The 21,414-nt window shown below is 47.2% G+C and overlaps 1 protein-coding gene across 1 annotated transcript in view; it reads left to right on the top strand.

Annotated features, from left to right (window-relative positions):
- The window catches only part of ANKFY1 (ankyrin repeat and FYVE domain containing 1), a 47,067-nt gene that overhangs the window by 22,254 nt on the left and 3,399 nt on the right, over positions 1 to 21,414 (top strand). Inside the window, exons 8-23 of the mRNA XM_028708948.2 lie at positions 3,780 to 3,984; positions 5,469 to 5,537; positions 6,151 to 6,350; positions 7,521 to 7,618; positions 8,477 to 8,702; positions 9,081 to 9,179; positions 10,783 to 10,936; positions 11,709 to 11,877; positions 14,172 to 14,290; positions 15,207 to 15,363; positions 15,503 to 15,703; positions 16,850 to 17,026; positions 17,283 to 17,430; positions 18,808 to 18,898; positions 20,022 to 20,146; positions 20,874 to 21,020. Of these exons, the coding sequence (XP_028564781.2) occupies positions 3,780 to 3,984; positions 5,469 to 5,537; positions 6,151 to 6,350; positions 7,521 to 7,618; positions 8,477 to 8,702; positions 9,081 to 9,179; positions 10,783 to 10,936; positions 11,709 to 11,877; positions 14,172 to 14,290; positions 15,207 to 15,363; positions 15,503 to 15,703; positions 16,850 to 17,026; positions 17,283 to 17,430; positions 18,808 to 18,898; positions 20,022 to 20,146; positions 20,874 to 21,020 (2,385 nt within the window). The remainder of the gene's footprint in view (positions 1 to 3,779; positions 3,985 to 5,468; positions 5,538 to 6,150; positions 6,351 to 7,520; positions 7,619 to 8,476; positions 8,703 to 9,080; positions 9,180 to 10,782; positions 10,937 to 11,708; positions 11,878 to 14,171; positions 14,291 to 15,206; positions 15,364 to 15,502; positions 15,704 to 16,849; positions 17,027 to 17,282; positions 17,431 to 18,807; positions 18,899 to 20,021; positions 20,147 to 20,873; positions 21,021 to 21,414) is intronic.

The raw sequence follows: 21,414 nt of genomic DNA, 5'->3' as shown, positions 1-21,414 counted from the left end.
ATTGATGCTTTTGAATCATGGTGCTGGAGAAGACTCTTGAGAGTCCCATGGACTGCAAGAAGATCAAACCGATCCATTCTTAAGGAAATCAGCCCTGAGTGCTCACTGGAAGGACAGATCGTGAAGCTGAGGCTCCAATACTTTGGCCACCTCATGAGAAGAGAAGACTCCCTGGAAAAGACCCTGATGCTGGGAAAGATGGAGGGCACAAGGAGAAGGGGGCGGCAGAGGACGAGATGGTTGGATAGTGTTTTCGAGGTTACCAGCATGAGTTTGACCAAACTGCGGGAGGTAGTGGAGGACAGAGGTGCCTGGCGTGCTCTGGTCCATGGGGTCACGAAGAGTCGGACACTACTAAACGACTAAACAACAACAACAACAACAAAGCATTTAAATTTGTAGATCGGGGTAGGGAACCTCAGGCCCTCTGTAGCCCAATGGTGGCCTCCAGGCCTCTCTGTCATCAGTAAACGAATGGATAGAAGATACGTACAAACTTGCAACACATGAACAAGTCACCTACAAACGTAGGCTTGCCATGGCAAATTTAATGATATTTGGAATTCATTTTTATAAACACTGTATTAGGTTAAGTTTAGGTTAACTACAATAACAGTCATGTAATGTTTATAGTTTTTGTTCTTTACACGGGTGTTGTTGTTTTTCTATTTGCGTCTTATTTTACCTTGAGCACTTGAAATTTTATACTTCCTGTTTTTCAGTAAAGAATATACTATAAATATATAGATATATATAAACAAATAATCATTAAAACAACCACCCTATATAAAACACTATTAACAAAACATCTTAAAAAATAGACCGAACAGCGCAACCACAAGAAAAGTCATAAAATTCACAAAGCATTACAGCACTTGTAACCCACAAAACAATATTAGCAACATTAACAACCTGGTGGAACGCTCTGTCGCAAGAGACAAGGGACCTGCAGGACTTGACATCTTTCCGCAGGGCCTGCAAGACAGAGCTGTTCCACCAGGCCTTTGGTCAGGGCGCAGCCTGACTCCCTCCTTTGGCAATCTTTACAAAACTTTAGTTTATGGTTGCCATCAATTTGTATTTTAATTAATTTTTATAATGTTTTTATAATGTTGCACTGTTTTAGTGTTGTTAGCCGCCCTGAGCCCGGCTTCGGCTGGGGAAGGCGGGATATAAATAAAATTTTTTATTATTATTATTATTAACAAACAACCAAAAACTAACTAAGGACGTCTTCCCAGCAAATTCCTCCACTCACCTGTTTTTCATGTCCACAGCAAACAATAGGTTGTGTGTAAGCATGTCCAGTGGTACCTCGGGTTAAGAACTTAATTCGTTCTGGAGGTCTGTTCTTAACCTGAAACTGTTCTTAACTTGAAGCACCACTTTAGCTAATGGGGCCTCCTGCTGCCGCCGCTGCATGATTTCTGTTATCATCCTGAAGCAAAGTTCTTAACCTGAAGCACTATTTCTGGGTTAGCAGAGTCTGTAACCTGAAGCGTATGTAAACTGAAGCGTATGTAACCCGAGGTACCACTGTATCTCCAACTTGAGAGAAAGATCTCTGCAGACTAGAAATGTCCTGGGCCATCCTGGGCCATCTTGCATGATCAAGTTAGAGAGTCGTTGAACTGATGTTGGACATTACACAGCAGCTTAACTTAGCTTTAGAAAAAACCTCCAAAAGTCTGGCAAAACATGTGGTGTGTTTGGTGGTTCTGAAGTTTTCAGTTCAAGAAAAGGGATCCTTTTGAGGATTCATACAGTTAGACAGGAATTGGTTGCCATGGCAGTGAGATGCAGAGAGCAAAGGAACAGAGCAGTAGCATCTTGAATTACCTCTTTTTCTGGAAAGAGAAAGTGGGGCTTGTTGCCTGCCCTTCTTTATTAGCAATTCAAGATGATGGCCAGCAATTTCTGTTCTTCCCTTGGGCTAACTACTTGTAGAAAATAAACTTCATCTAAATGTATAATAGGAAAATTATAGTCCTCTGCAAGGTATGAGTAACCCATGAAGATAAACGTCTTTCCATATCACTTAATACCAGCTGTAGTCAAGATCAGAGGGTTTTTGGTTGGCTAGCCAAAAATCATGTTCACCTTTGTGTCCCTCTCTCTCAACCCCGCCCCCTGGGATTGGCTGTGATGAGCCTGCAAGGAGTGTCAACTTTGGGTGGTGGTGGAAGCAAACCGTTCCCCTCCATTCCCAGCCCTGAGTTGAATAGCTAGAGGGACTTGTCCATGGTGCTTTGAGCTTCAGAGTGTCTCCGAAAGAAGCAGGACGCCTTCCTTCATTCTGAGAATTAGTTTGAGGTTTGGGAGAACCTCTATAACTCCTCCCAGTTCAGGAGAAGGGCAAGGTATTTCACCAGAATTGTAAAACCCCTTGGTCCCTAGTTACGAAACTGCAGGTTAAGGGCCTCCGACGTTGCAGGAGATTTCTTTTGAAGCTGGAATACAACTGACAACAGTCTACCTTGCCAGAGCAGGTTTAGGGTCTTGGCCCATCTTGCGGGTTCTAGGCTCCACTGTACGGATCTTGCAAGCTCTTTAAGCAACGTCACTTCATCTGGTTCAGATTGCGAAATGCCAAAAACGTCAAGGAAATCTTTGGATCTCCCTTCACTGTGCTGGAATGGGTGTTCTGTGCTTCCCAGCACCGCTTCCAGTTACAGGCAGCTTGCTTGTGAAAAGCAGCAGAATGGTGTGGGGGCCATTTTTTGGTGGCATGGTGAACGCGTTGCCATCACTTAATGCCTGTGCTGGATGTGTGCTGATGGGTGGCTGTGATGCTTACTCAGCACAAGAAAGGGTCTCCCTGATTGGAGGCACCTGAAGATGCATCACACTGCAGCACTTAATGGGAAAGTTCAGATGTACAACTGGTGCCTGTCGAGCCCTCGTGATCCTCATGCACCTGCAACTCCATCTCCCTCCTTCCTTTACTTTTTACCCCATCCCATCCTTTCTTGGCCATTTGATGGGCTGTTTGTGGAACCTGCACAGGCTGCGCTTCCTCCATAACAGCAAAATCCAGAAATAGGATTGTTACAGGGCCACTATTTCTGGTGTTTCCCCATTTAGGACATAAGCACTAAACTGTATGTGAATTGACATGTCATGTGGATGCATCAGAAGTTTTAAGATTTATTTTTTTATTCCGTTTTTATATATGGTTCCTGGTGGTCTCCCATTTAAGAGGCCGACCTGGTCCAGGCCTACTTAGTCTTAGCTGTGTTGCAGCCTCAGATATTCCCAAATATGCCTGCTTCTCAACTCTCTTTTAAGCAGCTTATTTTCCATTCTCCTCCCCCTCCAAACACCTAGGGAAAGCCCTCACTTAGAAGAGAGAGGCATGTGCTGTGGTGATGAGAGTGTTGGACTAGGATTTTGGATTCCAGGCTTCAAATTTGCACTTGGCCATGAAGCTGACTGGGTGACCTTGGGCCAGTCACTGCCTCTTAGCCTAGCCTACCTCACATGGTTGTTTTAGGGATGAAATGGGGCAGGGAGAAGCCACCTTGAGCTCATAATGTTAATAACACACCCAAAATAGAGACCACTAACCCTCTTTCCATCAAAAGCCCTGCATCTGGGTCTTCTTTAATTTTTTAACACACCTATTCCTTTTCTACAGATACAAGGAATATTCTGCCGTTTACACTTTTCTGACTGATATGGCAAATGGGGAAGGATTGTTAAGGAGGGTTTCTTTGGAATGAGTGCTTTTAAAAAATCCTGCTACCTGACTTCTGCTCTTTCCTTGTCATTCCACAAAGGAGATAAATTTGCTGCTAGCTTCCTTGTTAAAAACGGTGCCCGGGTGAATGCTGCAACCTTGGGAGACCAGGAGACTCCCTTGCACCTCGTGGCCTCCTACAGCCCCAAGAAGCACAAGCCGGACATCATGGCAGAGATGGCACAGATAGCAGAGTCCCTCTTGAAGGCAGGAGCCAATCCGAACATGCAGGACAGCAAAGGAAGGTGACTGTTGGGTGGTGTTGTGTTTGTATGTTTCCTTGACCTATTGCTTGAAATGTTGATCTGGACATCTGAAGATGCTTTATGCAGAATTGGAAAAATTGGTCCATCAAACCCTTGTACGTGCGGCCTAGGACCCACGTACCTATGGGACCGCCTCTCCTGGGATGCCCCGTGGAGGACCTTAAGGTCCACAAATAACAACACTTTGGAGGCCCCGAGCCTCAAGGAAGTTAGATTGGTTTCAACTGGGGCCAGGGCCTTTTCAGCACTGGCCCAGACGTGGTGGAACACTCTGTCACAAGAGACTAGGGCCCTGCGGGACTTGACATCTTTCCGCAGGGCCTGCAAGACAGGGTCTGGCCCTTATGTTTCCCTCCCCTTATAGTCTTGATTTATCAGCTACTTTAAAATGAGGCTGCATTTTAAATTGCATTTTAACCTGTATTTTAAATTAGTTTTTTTTTTCTCTCCCCCCCCCTTTCCCCCCTATTATGTTTTTACTGTGATTTTATTGGTGTTAGCTGCTCTGAGCCCGGCTCTGGCCAGGGAGGGCGGGGTATAAATAAAATTTGTTGTTGTTGTTGTTGTTGTTGTTGTTGTATTGCTTATTTTGGCTGGCAGAGGTACCAGTGATAGAAACTGCAACCTTTGCGTGTAAAAGCATGTATGTTACTGATGGGATTCCGGTGCCAGGGTAAAGCGTATCTGTTATCCCAGGCATCTGGTGACTGGAATGTGGGCTGTTTGATGTCTTAGGTGGTGTTGAACCAGCGGGCGGGGAGAGATGCCAGGTGACCTGGCGGTGGTAATTCAGATCCATCCGTAGGAAGTGGAGCAGGGTTAAAAACACCGGGGTCCTGAGACTCAGGAACCAAGAGGACAAAAACTTCTTAAAAAGAATGGGGGAAAATTATAATTTATCTAGGAGACCACTGCAAGCAGATGGAGACATTAGCAGAATTTGAAACTCACTTGTAATGTAACAAGTACTATGGATATTATGGATTGATTTAAAATATAGAATATGGAATAATACGCAGTTGTAAATGCTGGCAGTAGGGCCCATGGAGGGGATGGGGCGGGAAGTCTCAAGATTCAGACTAATCTCTGTATATGGATATGTGTTTGGAATGTTATAAACTTATATTTGTAAAATCAAATAAAAACGATTTCAATAAATAAATAAATAAATAAATATCTGCACCCCGTTAAGTCTGTCACTGAAAATAGGTGAAACCTGTTGACGGGTACAGAAGTAAATCTAAAACCGACTGCTGAATGCTTAGTAATAGCTGTTAATAATTAAAATGGATGTTGGTCTCCGGTGTAAATAAGACAAGCAGGTAGAGCCAGTTGAGGGAGGAGTCTAGTGTCACGTGCTCCAAGAAGTTGCCGACTTACAAAAGAGATCTTGCTCCTTGACCTTTGGAAGACCTTGTGCCCTAATTCAACTGACCCCTTTCTCTCTCTTTCTGCACCCCCAGGACTCCACTGCATGCCTCCATCGTTGTGAGAAATGACCCAGTATTCAGCCAGCTACTCCAGTGCAAGCAGTAAGTCTGTGCAAACTGGATTAATACAATTATCTATCTGAATGGTGCTCTTAATAGGAGAAACCATGTCCTTGTCAAGTTTTGGGTACGTTAGGAGACCGTCTGGGAACGATGGACTTTTCCTGAATTTCAGGCAGAGTTTTCCTAAAGGCTGCTCTTCCCTTCGTAGCCGGCAACTTGTCTGGCAGTTCTTGTCTGTGGAATTGTGTGTTTCTTATCATCATTCTGTTTTGCCACAGACACTTAGGGTGGGTCTTCTCGATAGGGCAGGAAGGTGTCTGGAACGGTGAGCTTGGGGAAGTGGCTCAGTGGTGGCAGAATGGAAGTGTTTCTGTACTAAAAGGTCTCGGAGGATTCAAATTCAAGTTGCGAAACCTCCCAGTAAATGAAAAGCTGCCCGTGAGAATGGACAAATGTCAATCAGGAGAAAAAGAACGCTAGTTGACTAGGTAGGCAGAAAATACAAAAATGTTGGATGTTGAAGGCACAATAAACAAGGTGAAATCCAGTGAACTGGCCAGTGTTAGAAAGCCTTGATTTGTGTCTCCTGAGAACAAAGTCCCGACTTGAAATTATTCGTGGGGCATAATCGGAATGTTATTGTCGTTGCCAGACTCGATTTGGAACTGAAGGATCATGAAGGAAGCACTGCTTTGTGGCTGGCTGTTCAGTATATCACGGTGTCTTCTGACCCGTCTGTCAACCCCTTTGAGGATGTCCTGGTGGAAAACGGCACTTCCTTTGATGAGAACAGCTTTGCGGCCAGGCTCATCCAGCGTGGCAGCAATACGGACGCTCCCGACACAGCGACCGGTGAGAGAAATTGTGTCGTCCCAGTAACTCAGAAAGCAGTTGAGAAATCAGATAGAAGACAAGCCAAAGGAAGAAAGAAGCAACAGCAGAGCTGAAACTCTAAAGCAAGCAACCTTTTGGTTTGCTTTAGCACAGAGGGCACTGAAAAGAGAGTGCAGTGGGAGGGGTGTGTGGCCTGCATGTTTCATATAGCTAATTTTTTTGTGAATTGAGCAAAAAGACACTGGAGTCTCTTGAGGAAACAAAATTCCAGCTGTTGTACATCAGGGGAGGACGAATCAAAAGGGGCTTGAGTGGCACTGCCCCAGCTGTGCAACGCCTTCTTTCTGGAGGCATGGGTGTTTGGGGGTTCATGGTTTGATGGAAATTTACTTGGGTTTGTTTTTCTTCTAGTTTTTTGGTGGTGATGGTTAGGCTTAAGTGTGTTTTATGTTATAGTACTGATTTTGAGGTTTTATTGTTGGTATTGCTGATATAGTATGGTTTTTATACTGTGGCATTATTATTGATGTTGCTGGTGTTTTCCTGTTGCCTTAATTGTGTTCTGTGATTTGTAATAGTGTGTGTGTGTGTGTGTGTGTGTGTGTGTGTGTGTGTGAGAGAGAGAGAGAGAGAGAGAGAGAGAGAGAGAGAGAATATCACTTTGAGGTCACTTGTGACAAAAAGTGGGCGCTGTGGGTTAAACCACAGAGCCTAGGACTTGCCGATCAGAAGGTTGGCGGTTCGAATCCCCGTGATGGGGTGAGCTCCCGTTGCTCGGTCCCTGCTCCTGCCAACCTAGCAGTTCAAAAGCACGTCAAAGTGCAAATAGATAAATAGGTACCGCTCCGGCGGGAAGGTAAATGGTGTTTCCGTGCGCTGCTCTGGTTTGCCAGAAGCGGCTTAGTCATGCTGGCCGCATGAGCTGTACGCCAGCTCCCTCGGCCAATAAAGTGAGATGAGCACCGCAACCCCAGAGTCGGTCACGACAGGACCTAATGGTCAGGGGTCCCTTTACCTTTTAAGCACACTTAATAATAAGGAAGTCAGTAATAAGCCACGTCAGTTCAGTTGTGCCCTGCCCTCTAGTGTCCTGGCTTAGAATGCAAGATAACAGCTGGAATTTCGGCTCCTGTTCTAACTCTGCTTTTTCTTTCTCTCTCCCCCACCCGGGTGGCTGGCTGCCTATAGGAAACTGCTTGCTGCAAAGAGCAGCAGGGGCAGAAAACGAGGCTGCCGCTCTGTTCCTGGCAACTCATGGGGCCAAAGTTAACCACCGGAATAAAGCGGTAGGTGAAGAGAAGGGAATGTCAAATGAAATAGAACTCTGCTCAGACACTCCATATATCTGTTTGGTGCATGGAGGGAAATTAACAGCAAGCTCGTAAGTGCTTACTGCAGAGTGCAAGTATTAAAATGCGGATAGTTTGGACTATTTCTCATTTTACTGTGATGAGATGGAGAAAGGGTGTGTGTGTGTGTGTGTGTGTGTGTGTGTGTGTGTGTGTGTGTGTTAGGCCTGGGCGATGTATTGATTCATTGCCCAGGGCCAGTTTGAAGGCCAGAGTGCAATGGCACCTTCACCTGGCAGTATATCACGGGTGGGGCTTGCCTGCACCTGACTCCTTCTGCCACCAGTGGCTGACGCACGGAGTGTGGAACAAGCTGCATTGGCCCCAGCCCCATGGGGCGTCAGGGTGAAACCGCTGCCGATCCTGCCAAGGGAGTTCCACCCCAGTGCCTTGTGGGGCCGGGGCTGATGCAGCTTGTTCCTCCCTCTGTTTTTCAACATTGGGATGTATTGCTATATCTCAATGTTTGGCCGGTGATACATTTCAATGTTGAAAAGCTGACATCATCCAGCCTTAGTGAAGGAGCAGCTGCTCCCCTGTTTGATTTCCTCTTCCCTCCCCATTCTTTTTTCCTTTTATATTGCATCTCTTAGATTGAGAACCTGCAGGCAGCCCTTTCTTCTAGCATATGTACAGCGCTTAGACAATTGAGGAGCCACAAATGTGTTGACAGTTGTTTTGTCGCGCACTGAGCTCTGTGGGAGCTGCTTTTAAAGTCCCAATTCACGAGTCTTTTCTCTCCCTCTTGAAATCGATGGTCTTTTTTAAGTTTTCCAAATTCTCCTTTCCACAAAGGGGGAGACCCCGCTGCACACAGCTTGCCGGCATGGCCTAGCCAACCTCACGGCAGAGTTGCTGCAGCAAGGAGCAAATCCTAATATCCAGACGGAGAAAGCCGTGCCTGCCCAGAAGGGGACAGCGACGCCCAGCACGGCAGATAACGTCAGCCTGCAAACTCCTCTTCACATGGCAATAGCTTATAACCACCCGGATGTGGTGTCCGTCATACTGGAGCAAAAAGGTAAGCCTTCTGTGGGGAGCTGCCAGTCGGGAGGGGGTGGAAGTGGAGGGAATAGGAGCAGAAAAGCAGATAAATGAACCATCAAAAAGAGTCTGTTGGATCAGGCCAGTGGTCCATCTAATCCAGTGGTGAACCAGATGCAGCTATGGGAAGCCCGAGCACAAGGGCACTTTCCCTGCATCCCATTGGCTTCCATCAACTGGCATTCAGAGTCGTTACTTCCTCCAACTACAGAAGGGTAAACTACAGAGCCCAGAACTCTTCTAGGGGTGGGTGGGAAATGTTCTTTAAAGGTATAATGCGTATGCAGCCTGGTATCTTCGAAGCAAACAGGATTAACTTCAGGCTTAAAAGAGAATTAATGGTTTTCTCTTCCAGCAAATGCCCTTCATGCTACCAACAATCTGCAGATCATTCCTGACTTCAGTCTCAAGGACTCCAGAGACCAAACAGTCTTGGGATTAGCCTTATGGACAGGTAAGCGCCAAAAGAGGGATGGTCTGAATTTTTTTGAGCGCGTGGGCAGAGGTGGCCTCAACTCCAATAAATAATAGAAGAAACCTTTTTTTAAAAAAAAGAAAAAATAAGGATTGTATTCAACCAGCAGTTGACGCTTTAAAATTCCATTGTTGTGACTGATAAGTCCATTGATTTCAGGGGGTTTTCTCAGAGTATAGTTGGAACCCTAAGGGAGCAATCCAACCGGAGTTAAGCATCTTTCAATCTCACTGCTTTCAAAAGGGAGAGATATTTAAGTCTGTGTTCCATTTCTCCTATTGAAATCACTGGGACTTTATAAAGCGCTATGACTTTCCATCCACTTGTCTGTAGTGGGTATGGGGGAAATAGAAATAGACATACTTTATTGTCACTGTACCACTTGTTTACAGTGAAATTAAATGACCCCCCCCCTCCCACAATCTCTCAGTCCTTGTTACACTCTGTGTCCTGTCATACAACCACCTTGGAGCCTCTTTCAAATAAGAGGGGAGGTGAACTGTTTAATGCTGAGTAGCTAGTTGATCCCATCCCTCATCCTGTGCAGGCCATATCTGCTCCACTTGTACATCATAGTACAGACTATGAACTGCAAATCCCATCATCCTGCTCACTGGCTGTGGGGCTGGCCAGGGCTGCTTGGGGTTGGAAGTCCAACAGCACCTGGAAAGCCACAGGTTGGGCTTTCATTTTTTAAAAAACCCAGCATCTACTTATGTAGATGGCAGCAGCAGTGGAACCCTTCATAGTTGTTCTCGCAAACAAATCTGCTCTCCTGTTTCAACATAGCACAAACTAACAGGCCTCCGACCGCAGGCAGCTAGAAAGCCGTGTTTGTCTGACAGAAGTGCATCTGGCATCGCAATATGTGAGCCCTTTAATCTGGCATATTTGTACCTAAACAAATTTTGTGTCTAAGCTGCCGGGAGGAGTAAAGTTCAAACTCCAACTTGCCTGCAAATCCCTGAAAACCTTAACCTCTCGCAGTATCTTGACAAGAGAAAAAAGGGGAATACAGCTGAATTTACATGGCTTCATACTCCAACTATGGGAGCACAGTCTCAGGATTGCAGGCCAGGTCCTAGGACTGCAGTTTGAAGGTTCATCTGTATAGAGTAGCCTTCCCCAGATGTTGAGCGCCACTTCTTAACATATGGAAGTCACCAGGTTCGGGGAGTCCTATTGTTAAATACCATAACATGTGAAGTGTCCCAGAGTAAGGATTTGTTTATTTTCGAGTGCTTGTGTCCCACTTTTCTAAAAGACAATGAAAGCTACGGACAATGCATTTAGACCCCACCTTCTTTTCAAGGAGCTCAAGGGTAGCACACATCATTCCCCCCCCCCCGTACCATTTTATCCTCATAGCAACCCTGTGAAGTAGGTTAGTTTGAGAGCAACTGGCCCCCAGCGATTTTCATGACTGATTGGGGATTCGAACCCTGTTCTCTCATGCCTTGTCTGACGGTCCAAAATGAGAGGGGAGAGAGTGGGAGCTCTACAGGCAGTCATGAGTTCCTTGAAGGAAAGAAAAGGCAGAAATGTAAGGGATAAATTGGATGTTTCCTCTCCCCGCTGGCAGGAATGCACACTATTGCTGCTCAGCTGCTTGGCTCTGGGGCCTCCATCAATGACACGATGTCAGACGGGCAGACACTGCTGCACATGGCAATACAGAGGCAGGACAGCAAGAGCGCCCTCTTCCTCCTGGAGCACCAGGCAGATATCAGCGTCAGGTAATAAGGCCTTGGTTGTACTTGCAAAGTTGTGTGAGAGTCTTAGAACAGAGGCAGGCCCAGTGCCCACTGCAAGGCACACTTGGGCAAATGAACTGGCGCTGTCTTGGGCTGAGCAGGTTGCTTCTGCTCTTCCCACACCCCCTTGCCTCAGGGGGCATCAGTGGGTTCTGCTGGTGGGTGGAGGCTGACACCACAGAGAGCCAAGGATGATAACAGAAAATGCCACCTGAATTATCTTGGCACCATAAGGATGGGATCTTCGTTTATATTCTACTATATTTATTAGACGGCAACTTGTTTTTGTATGGTGCTTTTAAAAGAACCTCAAAGAAAATAAGGGGTACCGCAGACTCACTTGTGCCCTCGCTGATTAGTTCAGGGATGATGAATCTTTGGCTCTTGATAAAGGTTTATCTTTCAGTACCATTTTGAGCCTTTGTCGTCTCTTTTGTTCTTTCTGCAATTTTTAAAATAGCACAGTGGTACCTCTAGTTGCGTTCACCTCCGGTTACGTATCCTTTGGGATACGTACACGGCAAACCCGGAAATATTTCCCCAGGTTTCGCCGCTCACGCATGCGCAGAGGCGCTAAACCGTGCCATGTGCAGAAGCAGCACTTTAGGTTGCGAATTCCTTGGGATGCAACCGGAGCTCCGGAACGGATCCCGTTCGCAACCGGAGGTACCACTGCACTTCCCTCCCCCAATCTGTCGGTGATGCACCGCCTGTGGCTATCTGCCTGTGTATAGCACAATGTGCTTGTTTGCAGGACTCAGGATGGGGAGACGGCCCTCCAGCTGGCCATCAAAAACCAGCTCCCTCTTGTGGTCGATGCTATCTGCACTCGGGGAGCAGACATGTCTGTGCCAGACGATAGAGGGAACCCTCCGCTCTGGCTCGCTCTGGAAAACAACCTGGAAGATATTGCTTCGACTCTGGTAAGAGCGGTGACTGCTGCAGTCTCTTTCTTCTTTCTTTTTCCATCAGACATTGGAATCCTTTTCGCAGTCATCATCACTCTTCTCTAACCAATCAACTTGGAAATGTTTCTGTACAAAATGCATGCCAGGATAAAGTGGGGGGGGGGCGTTGTTTTGTTCTTCAAGTCATTGGGCATAATGAAACTAGGGAGGAACTGAAAAAGAAGGCTTTGCTGTGGGATGTAAAACCTAGGGAGAAGTCTGAGACGGATCTGCATTGCAAGCTTGTTTGTGGCTGGTGTTGAGAGCCACAGACCTTATTTTCTCTCCCGCTCTCTTTAATGCATGATGTTGCATGACAGTGTTGTGAGCTGCTTTCCCCCTGCTCACAGACACTGCACTGGTTGCAGAATCAATGAAACAGCAGATGGGTATGGTTTGAGTATCCCTGGGGCAGCCATTCCCACCCTGCTGTCCTCCAAAACATGTGGAGCGCACCAGGTTGGGAAAGACTGGCCTAGATGTTGTGAGTAGGAGAGAGGGAGGCAATGAGAGGCAAGGCTGTTGTATTCAACTATCAGCGACAACAGCTTGAGAGTAGCTGCTGCCTTCCTGGCGTAGCCTCCGTTCCACCATGAGGGCTTTAAAAACAAGGTATCCTCATTGCATTCTTCTTTCTCCTCATCTGAGTCCATTCAGTGATTTTGTAACAGGTTGCACTATTTTGAGTGCATTGTTAAATTTATATTTTAAAAAAGAGGGCGGGGGCGTGTAAAATGTTTAAAGCAGGCAAGGTTCCTAAAACCAGATAGAAAAATGCTACACAGAAAGTGACGTCGAGACTCCAGTACAATATTAAGAAGGGCTGGTTGGTCGCACACTCTGCCAAAACCCTAATAGCTTACTGGAGAGACTGAACAAACACTGTTCATTTAACAGGTTGAGCAGCCTACGCACCTTCAGTTTGCGTGCACAACTCTCCCACAGTTCTCATATTTTAGTTTCTATGCATGCAAAGGATTTTAATGTCTATTCACCAGTATTCTGGAGCACCGTTCCTATTGAAATCAGGGAGGCTCCTACAGTTCTGATACTCCGTCCCCTGCTGAAAACATGCTTGTTGTCCAGGCATTATTTTTGAGAATTCCTTTGATTCACTCCTGGTCATCGTGTTCTGTATTTTGTTATTTTATCATTTCACTGTGTCTCAATGGTTTTTAATAAGATAACACGGTCAATTACCTGCTGAAACCTTTTTGGGTGTGCAGAGTGAGCAGTGTTTAAACTAGTGGATCTTAGAGAGTGGGCTTCTTGCAATCACACACAGAGAGGTAGGTAAGAAAATAATATAGCTGTTCAACGTAGGAAATAATGTGATTTGCGATAGAAAAGTTTCTACTTCCATACGAATCTATGCTTTCTCCTTGGTTCTTTCAGAGGATAATTAAAGAGGACCTCTCACCTTGAGGTCCAAACAAGAAAGGTATAAGGGGGAGGAAATTATAAGTAGGATGCAACGTGAGAATATCAGTCTCATCTAAAAGAGATAGAGTTAGGGACCTCCAGATTCCCAGACTATCCATGTATCTTTAACCTTTATCTGTCTTAGCCCACGCAAACCCCATTTTTTAGATAATTCATTTTATCCCCCTTCTGGTTGTTCTGTATTTTACGATTTTATAATTCTATGGTGTGGATATTTCTACACACCACAATGACTATTTTTAAATGACTTCCAGGTTTATAGATAGATACTCTTATAAATTAAACTGGAATAACAAAGCAAGCTATGTTGTTAAAAAGAGCTTCGGTAATCAGTTGTCTTTAATAGGCTCTTCAGCAACGAACAGACTGTAGAAACAGAAGCCCTCACTGCCACTAACTGCCTGTGTAAGAAAAGCAGAAAAAGAAGTGCCAAATCATTAACTTCATCCCAGAAATGGCTTACTCCTTCTGTTTTGTTGTTAATATCATCTGCTTTATAATGTGCGTTATTTTCAAGTCTGTTTTTTTTAAATTCTTTTTAGTTCCAGTAAAAAATAACTGTATTTTGCTGTACAATAAGCTGTTTTCTAAAAGAGGGGGGGGGGGGGAAATAACTGAAGAGCTTTGATTTCTGTTGCCCTTCGGAACAGTCTTTGTATTTCTCCATGTTGTTGTTGTTGTTTATTGAATTTATTTACCACCCTATATCCAGAGGTCTTGGGGCGGTTCACAGCACAGAATCAAAATCAAATGTTTTAAATTAAGAACCCAAACATTAATCACCACTGTGCTACATTCCCCCCTAAGCATCTCTTCTCTTCCTGTAGGTGAGACACGGTTGCGATGCAACGTGTTGGGGTCCAGGACCGGGAGGCTGCTCACAGACTCTGCTGCACAGGGCCATCGATGAGAACAGCGAGCAGATCTCCTGCTTCCTTATCCGCAGGTCAGGAACAAACCTGTTGTCCAAACTGCTTGAGCCAACAGTTAAGGCTTTGTAAACCAGTAGGCCATTGACTTGGTGGGATACTGAAAACAACGTCTTTCCTTCCCCATCAGCCAACCTGTTGGCAAGCCGCTGTGTGTGGACCCAATGGGCCAAAAATACTTTGGAAGGGGGTGCAGCTTATGGGAGATTGCCTTATTTGTGTGCAGAATGTCCCAGGCTAAATCCCTTGGATCTCCAAGGACTCTTCCTCCATTGGGATTTTTCAGCATAGGTTGTGTGGCTGTCTGCCATGGATGCTTTAGCTGAGATTCCTGCATGGCAGGGGGTTGGACTAGATGACCCTTGGGGTCCCTTCCAGCTCTACAATTCTATGACTCTGTGATTCCAGGAAGGGCTGGGAAGGCTTCTGCCAGAAATACAGTTTGTTGGTGTAAACATGAACCAGTGCTTTGATGCCATATAAGGCCATTTTCTATGTCCTCCTTTCCATGAATCTTTTACTCACAACCTTGAGGACTGGAAACCTGCTCTCTTTTTAGGGAAAGGGCTTGGAATGTGTCCTTTGCATGCAGAAAGTGCCGTGTTCTGTCTCTACATAGGACTGGGAAAGGACCCTTGACTGAAATCCTAGAGCAGGATTTCCCAAACGTGGGTCCCCAGCTGGACTACAACTCCCATCATCCTTATCTAACAGGACCAGTGGTCAGGAATGATGGGAACTGTGGTCCAAAAAAAATCAGCCGGAGACCCACATTTGGGAAATCCTGCATTCGAGAGCTGCTGCCTGTCATTGTAGGCAGCCCTGAGCTTTAGGCGGCTTATTAGTCCAGCTCTCTGCAAGGCAGCTTCCAGGGTTCTCTTGCCGTGCTTCCACTTGTCAAGGCTGACGGTAGCACTGTTGCTTCCTTCCCAGCGGATGCGACGTCAACAGCCCGAGGCAGCCAGGGGCCAACGGCGAGGGCGATGAGGAAGCCCGCGATGGACAGACGCCCTTGCACTTGGCGGCTTGTTGGGGCCTTGAAGAAACGGTGCAGTGCCTTCTAGAGTTTGGAGCCAATGTAAACGCACAGGTACGAAACAGAAAAAGGCTTGTAGGCTTTTTCCTATTTCCGCTGGCGGGTCCTTTCTTGCGCCACTGATGTCCTCCCCGCCTTTGCACGCGTTGCATGCTTGTTTCACGCTGCTGGCTAACCCAGCCTGTGTTTGTAGGATGCAGAAGGGAGAACGCCCATCCACGTTGCCATTATCAACCAGCACGGTGTCATTATCCAGCTGATGATCTCGCACCCGGAAATCCAGCTCGGCATACGGGACCGGCAAGGCATGACCCCTTTCGCCTGCGCCATGACGTACAAGAACAACAAGGCAGCAGAGGCGATCCTGAAGCGGGAACCGGGAGCGGCCGAGCAGGTACAGGGGACCAAAGTGCACCCCCTCATACATGCTCTTGTGTCGTTAGCCTGGTGACTGAGGCATCACAGTCACTGTCAGTGTGTCATCTTAGGCCTGCACAGCATCCAGGATAGAGAGAGAAGGTGTAAACAAAACGAAAAAAAAACTTTTATTTTTTAAAATGAGTTTATTTTTGCATTTTCAGGTTTACAAGCAAAAACAAAGAAGACCATTAAAATATAATCAATAAATCCCCTTTGACTTCCCTCCTCCCCTTTTGCGGATCCTGATGCCAACATTTTCCTCCTGCATATCCTCTCTAAACTTGGATGTGCATGTGTGGCATCCTTAGACTGGGGATGGGCAGCCTCTGGCCCTCAAATGTGGCTGGAATCTGACATTTCTCAGCCCCAGGCAGCATCTCCAATGATCAGAGATGATTGGAGATAAATTTAAGAATATCTGGAGGGCAAGTGGTTCCCCATCCCAGCTGTAAACAGCTATTGTAAGAAATAAGGAGCTGGCCATTGGTTTGAGTCCTATCCTCCTGCTCTAGAGCGTAGAACTCAAACCAATGGCTTCCAGTTAGAAGAAAGGAGATTCTGACAACATCAGGAAGAACTTTCTGACAGTAAGAGCTGTTTGACAGTGGAACAGTCTGACCCGGGAGGTTGTGGACTCTCCTTCCTTGGAGGTTTTTAGCAGAGGTTCAATGGCCATCTGTCAGGGATGCCTTAGCTGAAATTCCTGCATTGCAGAGTGTTGGACTAGATGACCCTTGGGTACCTTCCAACTCTGATTCTATGACAAATCTTTCAAATCAACCCACTGACCAATTGGTATTTTGCAGTTCTTGTTGAGAGCCGTGTGTGTGTGTGTGTGTGTGTGTGTGTGTGTGTGTGTGTGTGTAAGCAACCAACCTAAAACACACTGCATCAGTCGATTGCCTAAGAAATCCCAGTCTTTGATTTCTGTTGCTCTCCTGGCAAGGAAAAATCTGTACGACACTCACAAGGAACAGTGTAGTGACTGGCAAATTTTCAAACTAGAAAACATGTCTCAGGGTGTGTCAGAAACCAGGGGTGGTGTTCAACTAGGTTTCATTCTAAGCAGATGTGTTGAAATTCACAAACGTGACTAATGATGGTTTTGCCACTGCCATAGGTGGACAACAAAGGCCGGAATTTCCTCCACGTGGCCGTTCAGAGTTCCGATATCGAGAGCGTGCTCTTCTTGATCAGTGTCCAGGCAAACGTCAATTCCAGGGTCCAGGACGCCTCCAAGCTAACTCCGTTGCATCTTGCCGTGCAGGCTGGCTCTGAAATCATTGTGCGTAACCTGGTACGTGTTGTGGAAGGTGGCGTCTGAAATCTGCCGTTTTCATTATGGCTGGGGCAGGGGTGTAAGGAAGAATGAAATGAATCCGATTGTCCTAGGAACTTCTGTAAAAAGGTCCCAGGAGGTAACTGTCAACCGGTGTAGCAGCTGTTTGAGGACAGGAGTTACATTTTCAACAGGCCTATAGGTGGCTGCCATATATAATCCACTAGATTAGACCCTGAGAAACTCCTCCTTCTTTGTGTTCTCCTCGCAACAGCTGCTTGCGGGCGCCAAAGTCAACGAGCTGAACAAGCACCGCCAGACAGCCCTCCATCTCGCTGCCCAGCAAGACCTTCCCACCATTTGCTCGGTTCTCCTGGAGAACGGAGTGGACTTTGCAGCTGTGGATGAAAACGGGAACAACGGTAAACTCTGCTTTTGATGTCCAAAGATGGGTGGATTTGATCCTTCTTTGCTTGTTTTCTGGCCAAATCATTAGCTCCAGCTTGCTCCTCCCTCTTCCTCCTAGCTGTTGTAGGGAAAGGATTTCCTGAGCCAGAACAAACACCTTGGTACTGTTGCAGATCCCGTTCAGGATTCTTTTGAGGCTGGGAGCAGCGTTTGTGGTGGCACTATAGTGTTATTTCCAGCCAGGCCTCCCTCAGCAGGGCCCAATGTAGGGATGGGGCTCTCCAGGTGTTGTTGGACTGTGACTCCTGCCATCCTGTTCTGACTGGGGCTGATGGGAGCTGGAGCCTGGAGGCTAGCTGCTTCATTGTCCGTGTTGTGTCTGCTGCATTTGTGCAGGGGCATCTATAGCAAATGGCATCGGCTTCAGAACTGTTTCCTTATTACAGTGGTACCTTGGGTTATATGCTTCAGGTTACATACGCTTCAGGTTACAGACTCCGCTAACCCAGAACTATTACCTCGGGTTAAGTACTTTGCTTCAGGATGAGAACAGAAATCATGCTCCGGCGGTACGGCGGCAGCAGGAGGCCCCATTAGCTAAAGTGGTGCTTCAGGTTAAGAACAGTTTCAGGTTAAGAACGGACCTCCGGAACGAATTAAGTACTTAACCCGAGGTACCACTGTATTTTAGCTTTCGTTATAAAGAGGAACTGCCAAGTTTCTAGCTGCCAAGCTTGTGGAGGGATGCTGGAAACGGGAAGGTGCTCTGTGCTTGCTGAAATCTGAGAAGGTGGCCAGGAGTACCCATAAGGAGCAGAAGTGAGGATAAGCCATAGGATCGTAAAAAAATGTAGAGTTGGAAGGGACCCAAAGGGTCACGGAGTCCTGCAGTGCAGGATTCACAGCTAAATAAATGTAGAGGACAGTGCAGAAGAAACTATGCAATGCAAAACGAATATCATGCTAATCTGTAAAATGCATACAGGTTGCACTATTCCTGCTGGACTCTTGTGTGGAGTCCTCTCTTTAAAACGATTCCTTGTAAAAAAAGCAAAACAAACAAACAAAAAACTACGGACAGTATTAAACTAACCTATCCTGCCAGCGCAAGGATTACCACAGGAGGGATTTACACCTCTCTAACCATGTGCCCCTCAGATCTGCTCTGGAGCGTTCAGAGAACCTCTAGAACAGATGGGGGGGCACGTGGGGGGGGAACATTCCATTGCGCAAGGTGAAAATCTTGCACAGATGGAAATCTGGCTTAATGCAACCTGATTTTTATTTTTGCATGATATGAATGCAGCCTTTGGTTTGAAGTGGCATGGAGAGGTGGCTACAGATCTTCCCTTTCCCTTTGATTCATGCATTCCATCTCTCTCCCTTCTCAGCCCTGCACCTGGCAGTGATGCAGGGACGTCTGACTAACATCCGTGCCCTCCTGACAGAGTGCACTGTGGACGCAGAAGCTTTTAACCTCAGGTAAATGTAACAGCCGCCTTTGCTGGGAAAAGGGACTCTGAGCATCTCTGTACTATTTTTTTCTCTCATTCAGTAGCAGGGGGGCTGGCTTCTCCTCTCGCTTGCTTCATTCAGCGGAAGGGCTGAGCAAGGGACTCCTTGGTAATTTTGCAGTATTGGCAGGATGTTCTGTTCCCTCTCCTGGTCTTGTCTTGGAGCAGGACTTGGACCCAGCTTCGTAAATATTTATTTCGTGGCAACAGCGAGCACTAGCAGTGGGCCATAGGAGGTTTAGAAAGCTCCCCCTTTGCTCCAAAAGTACCATCCCCAAAACATAACCCTGCTGTGGGGAGCAGAGGACTTCTTGCCCTGCGCCGTGGCTTTTTTGGGGGGTGTATGTGTGTGTTTTATTATTATTAAAGATTTTCTTGATTTTCAAAAGTGTGTGCAATGTCTCTCTCTTGTATATTTCCCCCCCATGTAACATTTTTACAAGTCAGCTTCATTTGTTGAGACATTGGGAAGAAAAGGGGGGTGGAGGGGGGGAAGATGAGTCAGGGTGGGGTCGGGTGGTGATGTTTCTATTTGCTTACTATGTGTAGGGTTTGCTGTCAGCGTTGCTTGTGTAGGTTCTTTGCTGTTCACTTGTGTTCCTTTGGTGGTGAGAGAGGTTGGGGTTGGCCTAGGGCAGGGGTCTGCAACCTTTAAGACAAAAAGAGCCACTTGGACCCATTTCTGGGGGGGGGGGGGGGACTGGGAGCCGCAAAACCATTGCGACATTTAAAACAAATATAACACTGCATATATTGTTTCTTACCTTAATGTCCGATCTGACAGCGGCCGGGAAGGTGACTAACGCACGCACCGCCCCCATGCGACGTCACAGCCAGTACAGCGCCCGCCACAGTGGGGAGTGTCGGGGCGCACAATGCGCCTCCCCCCCTCGCTAGTATCCGCCCCGGAGCCGCGGCAAAGGTGTAAAAGAGCCACATGCGGCTCCGGAGCCGCGGGTTGCAGACCCCTGGCCTAGGGTGTGGTTGTTCATTTGTGATTGGCTGTGTTGAACTTTGTTTTCATGTGTGAGTGGTTTGGGTCTGCGCCGTGGCTTTTGTCCTGCATGACGTCGTCTCCGTCTCCTTGTCAGGGGTCAGTCCCCGATGCACATCCTGGGGCAATACGGGAAGGACAATGCGGCAGCCATCTTTGACCTCTTCCTGGAATGTATGCCGGAGTATCCTCTCGACAAGCCAGACGCTGAAGGGAACACTGGTAAGCCTCGGCTGATGGGTTTGGCTAAAAAAGCCATGCAACTGCCATCATCAAAGTAACCTCTCAAAGTCCTTTTGCATGTGTTTTGCTGTCCTGGACTATCTGGATGCAGAGGAGTAGTGGAAGGAGTCCCCAAGGGGAGAAGGCCCAGAGTCAGGGGTTTGGTGTTGGGACCATGATGAGTGGTCAGAGGGAGAAGAGGGGAACAGACAGGGAGGAGGTGGTGTTGAAAGCTGAAGAGGCAACAGGGCTTAGTGAGCAGGGAGAGGCTGTGGCAGAGAGCAGTCCAGAAGCGGAAGCTGGGGGTGGGGGAAGAGAGAAGAGGCAGAGATGAAGCAGGCTGCAGAAGAAGCCAGGAGGTCTCCCCCTCCTGCTGGGGCCAGTTCCATCCCACTTGATCTCCCAGAACCAGAAGAGGGATGAAGAGGGCAGAGCAAACACAGACAAGGCGAAGAAGTCTCAGATTTCAAGGGAAGGACCTAGGAGAGCGGTAGGAAGGTGGGGACCTTGAGTCCTCACAACTGTCTCATTGGGGCAAGACCTGCTGGGAAGAGTTGCCTAGCCTCCTGAGTTAACTTCACTGACACCATGTGATTTATCGCCGACCTGCTCCTGGTGCTTCCTGTGGAATTTTGTTTGCTTGGGTGCAGGACAATTGGCAGTTCAGGGACTGGCTAAGCAGAGACACGGACAATGAAATCTCCTTTCTCTCTCTCTCTCTTCCCAGTGCTTCTCTTGGCCTACATGAAGGGAAACGCCAACTTGTGCCGGGCCATTGTGAGAGCCGGCGCTCGCCTGGGCGTCAACAACAACCAAGGCGTCAACATCTTCAACTATCAAGTTGCGACCAAACAGCTTCTCTTCCGGCTGCTGGGTAAGTGCCCTTGAGCCCTGCTGCTTCTTTGTCATGCAGCAGGTGGGCTGTGTGTAGAGAAGGAGGAGGCCTTTAGGCAAGGCTTTCAGGGAGGGAGAGGCAGGAAGCCGCCTCAGTCTGAGGGCCACGTTAAGTTAGACCAAATCTCTACTATTGGGATGATCTACTAGTGAAATTATTTGAAAGAGGGCAACCTTACAGGGGCCACATGCCAGGGGTGGGTATGTCCAGAGGCAAAAGTGGGCGAGACAACAAATACAAGTTTTCCCTCTGCCCCGTAAAGTAGTTTCCACACACACCCTTCTCTGTCCTCTCCGCCCAGGCAAGCAGAAGGCATGATCAGTTCTCAAGCCCTTGAGGGGGCTGCACAAATGGGGTGAGATGTAGAGGGTGA

The sequence above is a fragment of the Podarcis muralis genome, chromosome 15, assembly GCF_964188315.1.
Source record: "Podarcis muralis chromosome 15, rPodMur119.hap1.1, whole genome shotgun sequence".
NCBI classification, from domain to species: Eukaryota; Metazoa; Chordata; class Lepidosauria; order Squamata; family Lacertidae; genus Podarcis; species Podarcis muralis.
This window is presented reverse-complemented; position numbering and strand designations above follow the sequence as displayed.